Below are 16,082 nucleotides of genomic sequence, written 5' to 3' on the forward strand. Positions count from 1 at the left end.
ATATTTTTATACATTTTGATGATTCCATCTGAAAACCTCTAAAATACACACCAAAGCATTATGGTGCATGAACTCTTCTTAATAACAACCTGACATCAGTGTAGAATTGATTAAACTGAGCGCTCATTCATTTGTGAGCTGTTTCATCAGTCAGAGCTGTGTCTGTTTTCACACACTCTCACCAGAGATTCAGTGTGACAGGCCCCCAGGTCTCACACACACACTTTTTCAAAGACTCTTGCACGAACATTGACATAATCTGTCTCTAACAGATGATTTTCATTAAACTATTCCTTTGGGCTGTAATAGATGGTTTTGTGTGTGTGTGTGTGTGTGTGTGTGTGTGTGTGTGTGTGTGTGTGTGTGTGTGTGTGTGTGTGTGTGTGTGTGTGTGTGTGTGTGTGTGTGTGTGTGTGTGTGTGTGTGTGTGTGTGTGTGTGTGTGTGTGTGTGTGTGTGTGTGTGTGTGTGTGTGTGTGTGTGTGTGTATGTGTGTGTGTGTGTGTGTGTGTGTGTGTGTGTGAGAGAGAGGGAGAGATTTATCTGTTTGTGATTCGGACATTATCCACAACTACTATGTGCATGTAAACATAGCATGAACAGCTGTGAATGGTATGCCTGTACACACACACACACACACACCTGGCAGTGAGTCAAGCTTTTAGTGGTAACAGTGATCCATTAGAGCACACTTCCTCTAGGAGAGAGACCGGCTCTGACCAACATCCTCTCTAATGTAACATTTCCAACAGAAATATTCATCCATCTTCACAAAGCTCCCTGTCCTCTATTTATCTACCTGCCTGCATTCTGTCTATATGCCTATTGTATATTAAATCTGCAATGTACTTTTTAAGTATTAAAAGTTTGTTTTATTTGGCTGTATTCTATCTCTTCTCAGCCATACTGTACTCTATTCTGTTCTTCTCTACTCAACTATACCAGACACTCTTCAAGCCTCTTCTTTACCATTCTCTACTGTACTTTGCTCTACTTAACTTTGTTTTACTGTACTCAATAATTTTTTTCTCTACTCTGTTCAGTTTTATCCTGTTCTACAATACTTCATTCCACTATACTGAACTTTACCATATGCTATTCTACTCAAATTTACTCTATTCTGTTCTTCTTTGCTCAATCATAATGTTATACTTTACTTATTTCTACTCTACCATGCTCTGTTCTGTTCTACTCAACTCTCCTATACACCTTTCTACTCTTCTGATATACTTTACCAAGCTTTTTTACTCAACTCTGTTCTATTCTACTCTGCCGTGTTCTACTAGCCTAGAAATCTAGACGCACCATAGCAGCAGCAAATCTAATTTTTCAGTCAGGGTAGTCTACTCTCCGTTGGCTTGCAAAAAAACTCTGGTCAGGCCAATCACATCGTGTATAGAGTTGGTGGGCGGGGCTTAACAGAATGATGGCAGAGATGTGGAGGTTCCGCGTGCTACTTGAAAACAAAGATGCTGGCGAACGGTGGTCTGTCGAATCGGCTTTGGCCGCGACTCTGGAAGGCTTGAAGTGAAGCTTTTCTTTGAGAAAAGAACAAAGAACGGCACTGAAGTCATTCTTAAAAAAGGAAGACGTTTTCGGAGTTTTGCCGACCGGATACGGCAAAAGTTTAAACTAACAACTAGCTCCACTTCACCTTCTTCATTGCTCTGGTTGGTTGTAGCGCTATTAAGGAGCTTGGAAAGGCAACCGTTTATCCCGCCTAGCAGACTGAGCCCTGCCAACGGTGTGTTTCCAGACCCAACTTCATATTTATGTTGGTCTGACTTGTCAGGCTAGTGTTCTACACTATACCAAAGTCCCTTTAATTCAAGTCATTTCACTCGGTGGCCATCTTTAAAAAGTTTCTCGGACATGCAAGTGCAGCTACTATCTCTTTGAACTGTCTTATTAATTTTATTTCTAACGCCGCATTCACACGGGGCGTAGGCGTTAACGCTTGACGGAGGGCGTGGCTGAAGCTGGGTGCTGACGCGATCGTCATAGTGACAACAGCCAATCACATTAACTTGCCGCTTGGACCAAAACACAACACAACAAAAGCACCTTTTTATGACAGCTAGTCTGTGAGACGAAATGGATGCCGATTTGGTGTTATGTGTGATTGCCTGTGTAGTTGTTGTCAGTGCACTGCACAGGTGCTCAAAGCTGTTGGCTAGCGTCTGCTGTAGGATATTTGCATATGGTGATAAGATTGGATGGCGCCTGCGCTGGCGCTTGAAAAGTTGAGAAATCTTCAACTTCTGGCGCTTGGAACGCGAGTGAAGCGCCGTGACGGAACCCACAATTCATTTCGGCAACGGATGATGTCACCCATTCAAAGTAAATGGGAAGCGTTAACGCCTACGCCCCGTGTGAATGCGGCGTAAATGCTCAAATCATGACTAAAAAAAACCTTTTAAAAAAACGGACAAAGCTAATGTGTCGGGTCTCAGAATGTTTGACTGTTTCTATAGCAACCGGAGCTTCTATCGTCAGCTGCAGTGACGTGGTGATTTAACTAATCAACGATTGGCTCTTTCATTCAGAAGGTGGGGCTTATACACCATATTGGGCATGGGCATTGCACTTTCTCCCATTCATGAGTTTCTATGTTTACTCTGCTGTGCCATACTCTTCTGTTTTACTCTATTTACTCTACTCTTCGTGACAAATAGAGTAAATACTGTTCTAGGCGTGACGACTCCGATCTTTCGAATATTTATATGCAATAATTGTTTACTCGACACGTCATCCTAAATAAACCCGTCTCCGGCGTGATGACTCCGATCCTTCGAATATTCATATTTTTGTGTAACGACGCGTCATCCTCAATAAACCCATCTTTTGCGTGATACCTTGAACTTTAATATGATCAGAATAATCTAATATGATTTCTGACCTATAAGGTTACCAGATTAATAATCATTTATTTTCGATTTAAGTTTTCAACTAAATATACAAATAAGTATTAACTATATTACTGATCTGCCCACATTGTCGCTATATGATATTTGAAATGAGCTGATAACATCACTGTTTTCTCCAGAATGACTGCACAGCCGAATCAAATTTGTTGCAATATTTTCCAGTTTAACACCGTGAAGCTGCTTTGAAACAATCATATTTGTAAAAGCACAATATAAATGAAGTTGAGTTGACTTTTCTACTCTAGTGTACTCAGCACAGTTTTTTTCTGCTCTACTCTTTCTTTTCTAGTCTCTGTTCGAACCTACTCCACTGTACTGCTTTCTGTTCTGCTCTACGTTATTTTCTTTGACTGTACTCTCCTCTCCTCTCTGAAACACTGAAATGATAATCTTGTGTTTGTGTTTTCCCAGCATTCTTTGGGAAGTATCTGAACGAGTATAACGGGACGTACATTCCTCCAGGCTGGAGGGAGTGGGTCGCCATGGTGAAGAATTCCCGCTTCTACAACTACACCCTGTGCAGGAATGGCGTCCGAGAGAAACACGGATGTGAATACTCAAAGGTCTGTGTGCAAGCTGTTCAGTGATGTGGAACCCTGTCTATTCTTATCACATCTCTTTTATTTATTTATTTCCATGTCTTCATCCATTCTTGACCAGTTTGATTGATAGTCTTGTTAGTCTGATTTATAACAAAGTCAGACCTGTCTCTGTCTGCCTCATGGGTTCTCCCTCAGAGGTCAGTGTCTTTCGTCAGGGTTCATCAGTCTCTCTTTTGCTTCATCTAAGCTCCTTTATGTTGTTTCTACCATCCATTGCAGTGGCTGACATTCAGGACCTCTGGCAACTATGGATAGCTGCATAGTTTTCACTTTATAAATTGATAGATTAATTATTCTATTATTAAAGCTAAAGTTATTCATTCAAGAGCTTTGAGTATTTTCTCTTTGCCTTTTGTATGATTCATATCAATTGCACAATTGACAGCAGGCATATTAGACGCTGTCCCTTTAAGACCGAATGTAGCTCTAATGATATCATATTCTCCCATTTCTCCAAACTACTAACCAGCAGTCTTTCATAATTTAGCACCGGGGCTCATTTAATACCGGATTTCGGTACCCATCCCTCCTGGCTACAGAAAAGCTTGCTTATGAGTGGGGTATATGTGTATGCATGTTAAGCTTATGATTAACTGTCACTAAAATGTTTTTAAATCAGAAGATGAATGATCAGATCTCTGTATCTCCTGCAGGACTACCTGACAGATCTTATAACCAATGACAGCATCAGTTACTTCCGCATGTCAAAGAAGATCTATCCACACAGACCCATCCTGATGGTGATCAGTCACTCCGCCCCTCATGGCCCTGAGGACTCGGCTCCTCAGTACACCACTGCCTTTCCCAATGCATCACAGCACATGTGAGTCCAAACCTCTATCGCAGGGGTGTCCAAACCTGCTCCTGGAGGGCCTCTGTGCCGCAGAATTTAGCTCCAACTTTCCTCAACACACCTGCCAGCTTCTAGTATGCCTATTAAGAGCTTGATTAGCTTGTTCAGGTTTGTTTAATTGAGGTTAGAGCTAAACTGTGGCCTTCCAGGAACGGGACTGGATGCCCTTGCTCTATTGCATAACATCTTGTTATTTGGTATTTGCTTGGTGTCCATTTGCTTTAACGGAGAAGCTGCATGAACTCCACCACTAAAACCTGATGATCATAATGATCTTCAGAATGATTTGGGATGATCCAAATACTATCTTGAACTTCAGTATAAAAACGTCTGACTGGCTGCGCAAGGATTCACATGATCAATGTCACAGATTAGACATGAATGTAGAATCTGACATATTTATGACAAATGTTTATTTTGAGGTTAGGTTAAAAAAAAACTATTTTTCACTGAGGTCTCAGACTTTGGGACTTAGAGGGTCAGTTGTAGAGGAGATGAACAAGAAGATAGCAAAGAACCAGCTAAAACTCATGGATAATAGAAATCTCATCCCACATTTCTCTTATTTCTGTCACTCAAGTGCTACTGAAGAGAGTTGTTATAATGGAAACAGTCCTCTTTGGTTCACAGTAATGTAGCCACACACACACACACACACACATTTTTCTCTCTCTGCTCTCTCTCCTGCTCTCTTGCTAATTCCCCATTAGCTGCTATCAGACATTTTTTGTCTCGTTCATCGCATCTCTCCACTTCTGTCCCTTTAGCAGATAAATCCTCCTGTCTCTGTCTATGCTTTTCCCAAGGTCTCTAATCCCTCTGCCAGAGAGGCACTGCCATTCTTCACACACTCGCACACATGCTGAGTACATACATGATGATGAAAAGAATATTTGTGCACACTCAGATAGTCTCGGTTAAATCCTGTCTACACGTGATGTTGTTTTTAGGTAGCTGAATTTGCTAAACCTCTATAACCCCACTCTCACTCTGTGTGTAAACCAAATAATCTCAAAATCTCATTTTATAGTTCTCAATGTCCACTGTTTTACCCGGTAATCTTATAAATTCAGCCTCTGCCCAAAATAAATCTCTGGCCAGGGGCTGGATTCATGAAAAATCTCCTTAAGATAGAAGTTAAATATAAGTTAAATTATCTTTTTTCTTTAGTGAATGTGTCCAGTATCTTTGTGTGTTTGTGCGCTCCTAGAGTGAATGTGTCCAGTGTCATTTCTGTGCCACTACCCTCAAAAAACAGCAATATTGCAAAAATAATAAGGAACTTGCCGAACACTCCTCAATTGGTAGGATAAAAGCAATAGCCTCGCCCCAACCTAATGCAATTGGTTGAGTCAGTGTTTTGACTTTTCTGAGTAATAAACATACAAATGGCTTACATCAGCAAAGGAAAAAATACACACTTCCCCTTTAAAGTGCCTTTTTGCATTTCTGTAACAGTAACAAACAAAAAAGTGACCTTAAAATTTCAGTTCCTATAACCAGATGTTATTATTATTTATATAGTGGTTCAACTATATAAATGTTAACAGTTAGCTAAACTAAGTGAACAGAAAGAGAAAACTGGGCATAGAAGAAGAAATGCTCATTTCTGCTATAGCTCCTATTTTGGCAACTGTACGAATGCAACACTTGCATTGCATTGTAAATTCCACACTGACACATTCAATACACAAGCTTAACGGTTTATGTTTATGTACAGTTATACAACATATTGTGTGCCCTAGACACCCAGCAGCACACATATACAGATACATTATCTAGTTAACACACCACAAATGAGCAAACAAAAAAAAGCCTGTAATGTACTAATTTCTCTCTCTGTGTGTCTCGCTCTCTCTCTCCGATTCGATTTGCTTTCAGGACATTGTGTCTCTGTGCACAAAACCACATAAACATGAGCTCCCATTTCTCTCACATTCAAGCGGAGAGAGAGAGAGAGAGAGAGAGAGAGAGAGAGAGAGAGAGAGAGAGAGAGAGAGAGAGAGAGAGAGAGAGAGAGAGAGAGAGAGATACTGTCAATGAATATTACAGTCTTTCCTGAAATATTAAGGCGGCAGGAATGAAATCAGGCTTTAAAGGGGCAGAATGTTCACAAACGTGCATGTCTGCTTTTTCATACAGCCTGAAAAGGGAGAAAACCAAATAAGTTTAATAAATATCTACTTTTTCATTAGTAGTTTGGAAGCTCTTCAAATAGACTAATGCTGTGTGTGTGTGTGTGTGTGTGTGTGTGTGTGTGTGTGTGTGTGTGTGTGTGTGTGTGTGTGTGTGTGTGTGTGTGTGTGTGTGTGTGTGTGTGTGTGTGTGTGTGTGTGTGTGTGTGTGTGTGTGTGTGTGTGTGTGTGTGTGTGATAAGATCTTGAGGGCTGTTATATTTTAACAGCCCTTTGATTCACCAGCAGAGTAGATAAAAACCAAAGATGCGAACCTGCCCACTTTATGACTCAATCTATCCATCATCCTTTCAAAGTGACTGCTTTAGGCAGCCTGTCTGGAATTTGATGCATTTTTATTATTTTTCTGATGTCATCTCACTTTCCCCAATAAAAACGAACAGCCTTGCTCCTGTTTTGCCTGTCCAGTCTCTCCTGCACACAAACTCTTCATAAAAGCATGTTTTATGATTCACATCCACCTCTATTACATCGCCACCTGTCTGATTGTACCTATATTGCAATGAATTATGTCACTTTTTTTACCCCATAGCCATAAAAATGTCCCCGCTCCACACACACATTGATATGCATGTATCATTCGCCCACTGTCAGGGAAGAATGCCCCAGAATTCCTCTATCCTCTTTTAATTTTCCATGAAGAATTCCAGGGACGGCCCTCATTCTCTCCATTCAGTCCACTCCAAACCACCCGCCACCATCAACAATGGCCTCTCGCTGGTCCTGTACTTCTCTGCTCCTTGCCCTCGTACAGTGCTGTATGTGATTAACCCCTCGCTGCCCCTTGGACTGGCACAAGGCCACTGGAAGAGATATTGTCCAAATCCTTACAGATAGTCTGCGAGCGTGTATTATTCAGTGGGAAAATCCCCCTGTTCTCATCGCCGCGTGAGCCCGCTCCACCTGTTTCATCTCCAACATGGAGGGAATAATAAAAAAATATGATCGGAAAAGAACAAGAGAGGGCGAGAGAGCGTTTTGAGAGGATTAGAAGAGAGGATTATATGTTGACCAATAGAGACGATAAAATCAGAGAGGGAGTGAATATGCCGTTTACTGTCCACATAGGCAGCTGCTTTATGAGGCAGTAGGGTAACCGTGATGGAATCTCATGTGACTTATTCGGGACACTCCATATAGGCAGCAACTCACGCCACACAAATAGCATTACTCAACAGTTACTCAATAGTTAAACGCACCATAGACTCAATTTGCAATCATGCACGCAAATAATATTGGGTGAAATAGTGTGTTGTGAATAAGATTAGAATAATCCTGTATGGAAATATTAATAATCAATACTCTGTTTACAGGTAATTCCACCTAAGTTTGAAGTTAGCATGTTAGCATCATTAATAGTCTAAACGTAAATACAGAGCACACACAGTGTTGCAAATCAGATTAGAAGTATTTTTACTCAAAATGTTTCTGTACTGAATAAAATATAACTATCCTGTCCACCATCTTGAACCAGTGCAGTGTATGAATTCTGACTGAACAGACCCATGTTATGTGGATTACAAAAGAGCGAAATTAAGGAAATTAAAAAGAAAAACACAGCTATTATTTTGTCTTTAGCCCATGTATTTATAAACCACTTTCTCACAACATGTCCCACAATAGTCGCCTAAAGCGGCGTGCTAGTGCATGCCAAGGGCAGTTGCGTTTCTACTGTCACTTAAAGGGCTTGATCGGGTCTCGTCTGGGCTTCCTCAGGGCCATCGGCCAGGGTTTTTTAGCCCACCGAATACCTTGGTCCAAAGCGGGCCAGCTCGGGCTTGAGGAGTGGTTACGAGTTCATCTGAGTCTGGAGACCGCAGCAGCGTGGATGATTTCATATACCTGCTAACATCAGCATTAAAGACTTTTCAAATAATTTTAGCTCAAATCTCCCTTTCAGACAGCAGGGAGTGCTTGAAATAACTTCTGTTTGTGATCCATTGTGGATTCTGATCACTGTATAAGGCAGAAATATTTATATGCAATGCAAAAGACTATGCGCACATTGTGTTAGGCGTTATCAGTTTATGACCCAAGACCAGTAGTAAAAAATGAAGACCAAGAGTCAGGAGTTTAATTACAATTTAACTTTACTGAAGAATAGTTTGCAGTTTCATCAGCAGAAGCCAGCTTCAAGTCTCACAAGGAGTTCGTAGGCCGCACTCCCTCTCTCACCGCCTATCGTACATACTATTTAGCCAGCAGCCATATCACCCTGTAGCCCAAGACTGGTTTCCCACTGAAGCTAAGCAGGGCTGAGCCTGGTCAGTACCTGGATGGGAGACCAAATGGGAAAACCAGGTTGCTGCTGGAAGAGGTGTTAGTGAGGCCAGCAGGGGGTGCTCACCCTGTGGTCTGTGTGGGTCCTAACACCCCAGTATAGTGATGGGGACACGATACTGTCAAAGAGCACCGTCCTTCGGATGAGACTCGTTAAACCGACCCCGACTCGCTGTGGTCATTAAAAATCCCAGGATGTCCGTCGATAAAAGAGTAGGGGTGTAACCCCGGCATCCTGGCCAAATTTGCCCACTGGCCGCTGTCCATAATGGCCTCCTAATAATCCCCATATAATGATTGGCTTAATCATTCACCTCCTCTCCACCAATCAGCTGGTGTGTGGTGAGCGTTCTGGCGCAATATGGCTGCCGTCGCATCATCCAGGTGGATGCTGCACATTGGTGGTGGCTGAGGAGATTCCTCCCTTCTATATGTAAAGCGCTTTGGGTGTCTAGAAAAGCGCTATATAAATGTAATGAATTATTAATTATTAATTACTGTTGTCCCAACAGTTAAAGTCTATCCACATCATTACTGCAATATGGATGATTCTGATTGGCTCAGAGAAAATGCACAGTCATGGTAAATTTCCACACATTGTCAGTTAATCAGATGTACGTGTCCATAGACGTGTCACTTGTGGACCCTTTCACCCCGATATTAGGCCCGTAGTGACCTTCCAGATCTGGAGCAGGCGCCAGCTTTCCCAGAACAACAAGTCCACCCATCTCTTAGGATGCCCACTGTACACCATCTCAACACTGATCTGTAACACAGAATATTGCGCACATACAAAGATACACAGTCTCTCCAAGGTTGGAGCTGATTAAGCTCCAGTTCTAACTAGAATGTTTCCCAAAACAGACTGATAACGTGCAGGGCTAAGTGATCAAACACTGGTAGTGGATTTCAGAATCCCCTTTTAATGGTAAATATGACCGCTTGAAGAAATCAATCATATAAGCTATCACAATTGTGTATTTATTTTATAAGTCAGTGCGTCTCCTCTCTTCATACCGGACTGTCTTATAGTTACCTACGCATGTCATAAAATAAAGTAACTCTGCTTCTCTGACTGACAATATAGCCAAACATAGTCACTGGAGAGAGTGCTGAAGCTGCTCAGGTCATATTTTGCTAGAAAATGTGTAGAAATGATCATTCTTACAACATGTGATGTAAACACACTCTCTTGTGACTAGATAAACAGAAACAGACACGACTAAACAAGTATGTGTTTCCTTTTTCTTTTGTGAAATAATGGCCTAAAACCACTTTATTTCTGTGGGCGTAATGTGCAACCGTACCACAAATTAATTCATTATGATCAATGCATCACTTGTTATTGTAAAACTGTGGTAAAACACAAATGCTTGGGTTAAGTAAATGACAAAAATGTCAACAAACGGCTACTTTTATCATGTTCGGTTTGCGATCTCGCTAGTTTTGATTTCTTCCCAGTGATTCGTTTTATGATAAAATTGTAGGTGAAATGATGGGTTTGTGTGACGTTGTTAGAGAGGCTTGTTGTGGGCTGGTTTAGTCAAGCTTCTAGCCCAACAGTGGAGAGTGTGGTTACGAGCTTGGTGCTTCAGGTCAGAGGCTATTAGTCCAGCCCGGCCCATTGAGAGTCCTGCACTGGCCTGACAGTGGAAAAGTGGCTAATGATTATATATGCCTTGGACTATTGGAGCATCTACATTAGGAAAGCAATTCGGTTTAATGTGCTATCAACTGCCTCTGAAAGTGGTTTTAGACCCTGTTTATACTTGTGTATAGTATCTTGTGATTGGATCAACAAAAACGCATCTTAAAACTTGGTGTAAACTGGGCTATAACATGCAAAAGGGGCAATGAGCGAATCAGTGAATGGAGCTTTATGAATATTTTTAGTAAATTTATTTGAAATCACTGAATTAAAATCCCCAACACTACTCCATCAGTAGGGAAATATTCATTAAAATGACATGTTTTGTAACGTTACAATGTTCGAGTAGAAATCACATTTAGAGCTACTGTAAGAGACAAATAAGTGACAAAAGAACCACAGTACACCTCTCTTCCTTTCAGATCCCAATACGGACACAGAAATAGACAGACACCAACGAGAGAGAGTTACATCCCCTATCGTCCCTTGTTGTCATTAAGTTGTTTTCAGTTTAAATATACGACACCCACAAAACAAGGCCAGACAGCAAGCAGATCAGCACGATGATGCTCACATTGATTTGTCTGTAGAAGGGCTTTAAGTAATGGCCGTAAACAATAGAGCTGGGGGCTTTTAATCACAACTGTAAAGGCGTCGAGTGTAAGTGCTGTTTGTTTCTAATAGGCCACTCACGCCTGTCACAGGAGGAGGAGTTACTAACACGTCTTGCTCTTTTTATCCCTCAATAATAGTTGAACGACCATTACATTTACAGAATGTCAGTCTGTCAGTCAGAGCCCAAGAAACCATGAGACTGTAAAATTGCAATGTGTCATTTTCGAGGAGACAGGAGAGAGTGCGCACAGTCGGTTGCTGTCATTTGTAATTCTGACCATGCAAACACAAGCGCACACTCACACACACACACACACTTCAGACGCACCTTCACACATTCACACAGACACATCCCAGCTGTCAAAATCTGTCTGAGTCCTTTCCTCCAACATCAGCAGAACAAAGTCGACAAACAGTGCCTGGAGAAGCTCTGAGAACTCTCGATTTCTCTCTGTCATGCTCCAGCAGGTCCACTGACTGCGATTCTTTTCTTCTCTTTTCTTCTCCATTCAGAACGCCCAGTTATAACTACGCCCCTAATCCAGACAAACACTGGATTATGCGTTACACCGGCCCCATGAAGCCCATTCACATGGAGTTCACCAACATGCTGCAGCGCAAGAGACTGCAAACGCTGCTGTCCGTGGATGATAGTGTGGAGAAGGTACATCATATAGATTATAATATAATAGTTGTGAACCATACTTAACCCTAAAATAAATGAGCATTTTTAGAATGGAAATTTTTTTTTTTATAAATAACAATTATTTATTGTATCAGATTGTATTTCTATGGTAGTTCTATATATAACTTGATAATGTATAATTCTATATATATATATAATAACTATATATATAACTTATAAAATTAAGAATATATATATATAAATATATATATATATATATATATATATATATATATATATATTCATAATTTTAGTAAGTTTTTCTACTTTTATTTCAGTTAAGTTCAGTTTATAACATTTAAGTTTTTTAATCTAATATTTTGTATTTTATTTTATTTAAGCTTTATTACATTCAATTACATTTTTTAAATTGTTTTAGTTAACGATAAGAACACATACTTCAACGGTGCATTTCACAAAACAATGTAAGTGTAAAATTTTGGCAGGAAAATAAAATATCAGCGAGCCATGACAGTTCATAATGTAACATTCAAATTCTGCATGGCTGTCTTGCATTACTCCAAAATGTTAGTACAAGCACAATATAATCTTTAATCTTTATTCTCCCTTTGTCATGTTTCTTCTGTTTGAATAAAGATATATAACATGTTGGTGGACACTGGGGAGTTGGACAACACGTATGTGATCTACACGGCTGACCACGGATACCACATCGGTCAGTTCGGACTGGTCAAGGGGAAATCCATGCCCTACGAGTTTGACATCAGAGTTCCCTTTTACATCCGCGGCCCAAATGTGGAGGCAGGAGGCATGTGAGTGCTTGAGTTTGTGTATCTGATGGTGCCATCCAAGAACAAGCAGATTTTACCAAGTGCAGCATCCTTATTGAGCCTGGAACATTTCAAACAACCAATCAGATTTGAGGAAAAGTTTACAGTTTATGTCAAGTTTACAACCAGGGATAGGTGCTGCTACATCAGTGTTATTCACCCATCTTTTCCCTCTGATATACTAAACGGCGTAACATTTTTCTAGAGTCTGCATTGCAGAAAGGTGCTTAAAATACAATGATTATTTCCCCAAAGTATATATGTTTACTTGTTATGCAAAATATATATATAATTTGGTAGCTCATAATTTCATATATTATTTATGATTATATAAATTGCTCTTTGTTTAATGTTTTTGTATAGAGGCTAATGTTACTCTTTAATGAGGTCTGAACTATGTGTTTCTTGATTTATGGGCTTTTAATGACTTTCCAATGTCCTGCCACATAAAGAGAGGGGGAATGCACTTGTTGCAGGCCATATTTGAACCTGCATCCCCAAGGGAGCACCAGACCAGACCTCTTTTTAAATGTAGAAATCTCACTCGCTCTTTCTGTCGCCAGTGTTTAATATCATTAGTCAGTAGTCTTGTTTACCACTGCTGTGTAATCTGGCTTCTCTCTTTCTCAGAAAAGCTGATTAACAGCAGTAAAGTCCACTCATGTGAAGACCACAAGACTTTTTACTGTGAATGAAAGACAGAAAAGAGGATAAAGTATTTGGCAAGAGACTCAGGGTGAGAGAGGCACAGCTGAGCTTAGTTCAACATCAGATGAGCCTTTAGGCAATAAAATCAGAGAGAGTTGAGGCTAATTTACTTTTTGAAAACTTTGAGCGGATATGATTGGATTAATCTCCACTGAGTTTCATTCCAATGACTTCACAGGATTTGAAATGGTCAAATGAAATTGACACTCATCAGTTTTGAATTATTTTTTAATCAAAATGAAAAGCCTCAGTAGGCCTAAAGCACATGGAGGGTGTTTGGGTTTGATGTGTTCTTGGGTTTGATGGTTAATGTTTAAGACATCAGGCAAAGAGGTCAATAAAAGAAAGGTATCTGTTAGCTCACAGTGGTTCTCAACCAGGAAAAATGTATTTAAATCATTTAAAATAAAACAAAACAAGCTTTAAAATATCAAGATGCAAGATGATGTGATATTTCTTATTTTAATTAGTTCCCTCAACTGTCATTATCTGTGATTTATGGACCTGGAAAAGCCATGAAAATGTCTATAAAGAATGTACATTACTTTTTATGTTTCTTGATTCATGAAAACATTGAATGAACATGTACATACATGTACATATGCACATGAAGAATAGATCGTTTCTTCAAAATCTCAAATATTTTTATTCAATAGTACATTTGTGAGTTAATTAAATAATTAAAAGAAATTTAGATTGATGAACCATGAATAACTTTCAGTTCCAGAATCTTCTGAAATAATATATATATATATATATATATATATATATATATATATATATATATATATATATATATATATATATATATATATATATATATATATATATATATATATACTATATTGCAAAAGTTTTGGGACGCCTGCCTTTACATGCACACAAACTTTAATGACATACCATTCTTAATCTGTAGGGTTTAATATAATATAGAGTTGGTCCACCCTTTGCAGCTATAACAGCTCCAACTCTTCTAGGAAGGCTTTCCACAAGGTTTAGGAGTGTGTTTACGTGAATTTTTGACCATTCTTTTGGAAGTGCATTTGTGAGGTCAGGCACTGATGTTGGGCGTGTAGGCCTGGCTCTCAGTCTCCGCTCTAATTCATCCCAAAGGTGTTCTCTTGAGTTGAGGTCATGACTCTTTGCAGGCCAGTCAAGTTCCTCCACACCAAACTTGCTCATCCATGTCTTTATGGACCTTGCTTTGTGCACTGGTGTGCAGTCATGTTGGAACAGGAAGAGGCCAAACTCTTCCCACAAAGTTGGAGCATGAAATTGTTCCAAAATGTCTTGATATGCTGAAGCATTAAGAGTTCCTTTCAATGGAACTAAAGGGACAAGCCCAACCCTGAAAAACAATCCCACACCATAACCCCCATCCACCAAACTTTACACTTAACACAATGCAGTCAGGCAAGTGATGTTCTCCTGGCAACCACGAAACCCAGACTCGTCCATCAGATTTCCAGACAGAGAAGCGTGATTCATCACCCCAGAGAAAACGTCTCCACTGTTCTAGAATCCAGTGGGGCCGTACTTTACACCACTGCATCTGACACTTTGCATTGCACTTGGTGATGTAAGGTTTGGATGCAGCTGCTCGGCCATGGAAACCCATTCAATGAAGCTCTCTACACACTGTTCTTGAGCTAATCTGAAGGCCACACAAAGTTTGAAGATATGTAGCTATTGACTTTGCAGAAAGTTGATGACTTCTGTGGACTGTGCACCTCCCCATGCGCTGACCCGCTTTGTGATTTTACAAAAACTGAGTTGCTGTTTTTCCCAGTTGCTTCCACTTTGTTATAATACAGTTAAACAGTTGACCGTGGAATATTTAGTAGTGAGGAAATTTCACAATTTGACTTATTGCACAGGGGGCAACCTATCACAGTACCATGCTTGAATTCGCTTGGCTCCTGAGAGCGATCCATTTTTTAATAGTAGTTGTCCCAATACTTTTGGCAATATAGTGTGTGTTCAGTCTGAAAAGCACTGCAACTAAAAAACAATATATAGTGGGGAAAATTAACTTATCATTGCATACCACCACAGTGGATGATGACATTCCAAACAAAAAGTAAATTGTGTTATGTATAGCGTTTCACATACTACTATTAAAATAGTAAAAAATGCTGTGTATACTGTATAGTATACATAAATAGTTAGTATTCAGTAGTAGTAGCTGAATTCCATTTTGAACAAGTCCTGTATCTCTCTATTTCTCTCACTGTCTTTATCTTAGTATAAGTCAGTGTTCATGTGCTGCTCGTCTGCTTTCTGACCATTATGTCAAATGGCGACCCCCTCTTCTGTTTCCATAGCAACCCACACATCGTGTTGAACATAGACTTGGCCCCCACCATCCTGGATATTGCAGGGATAGATGTTCCACCAGACATGGATGGCAAGTCCATCCTCAAGCTCCTGGACACAGACCGCGTCATGAACAGGTGAGATTGTCTCCTGAAGTGTGTAATTCTTTTTTACGGGCTATAATATAGACAGGCACTTCATTTTGTCCTGATTCCACCTGATGGAATTTTGCTCAATGCAATTGTTCCCCTCCTGTGTGTCTTTGATTACATCAGCAGAATACAAAGTCAGTTCAGTACATGTTGAACAGTGTTGGGGATAAGGCATTAACCAAGTAATCAGATTACCTTTTTTTCAAGTAACTAATAAAGAAACACTACTTTTAAATGAACAAAATATCGGTGTTACTTTTTCAAATAAGTAACTAAAGTTACTTTGTTTTCCCGTGTATTGACTGACAGCT

General features: G+C 40.0%; 1 protein-coding gene across 8 annotated transcripts in view; it reads left to right on the plus strand.

Annotated features, from left to right (window-relative positions):
* sulf2b (sulfatase 2b) overlaps positions 1-16,082 on the plus strand; it is a 191,095-nt gene that overhangs the window by 153,585 nt on the left and 21,428 nt on the right. For all 8 annotated transcript variants that reach the window (XM_067446721.1, XM_067446722.1, XM_067446720.1 and 5 more), the window contains 5 exons: positions 3,338-3,489; positions 4,182-4,351; positions 11,633-11,783; positions 12,402-12,577; positions 15,628-15,756. In XM_067446721.1, coding sequence (XP_067302822.1) covers positions 3,338-3,489; positions 4,182-4,351; positions 11,633-11,783; positions 12,402-12,577; positions 15,628-15,756 — 778 coding nt within the window. The remainder of the gene's footprint in view (positions 1-3,337; positions 3,490-4,181; positions 4,352-11,632; positions 11,784-12,401; positions 12,578-15,627; positions 15,757-16,082) is intronic.

Source organism: Pseudorasbora parva, chromosome 6 (genome assembly GCF_024679245.1).
Source record: "Pseudorasbora parva isolate DD20220531a chromosome 6, ASM2467924v1, whole genome shotgun sequence".
NCBI lineage: Eukaryota > Metazoa > Chordata > Actinopteri > Cypriniformes > Gobionidae > Pseudorasbora > Pseudorasbora parva.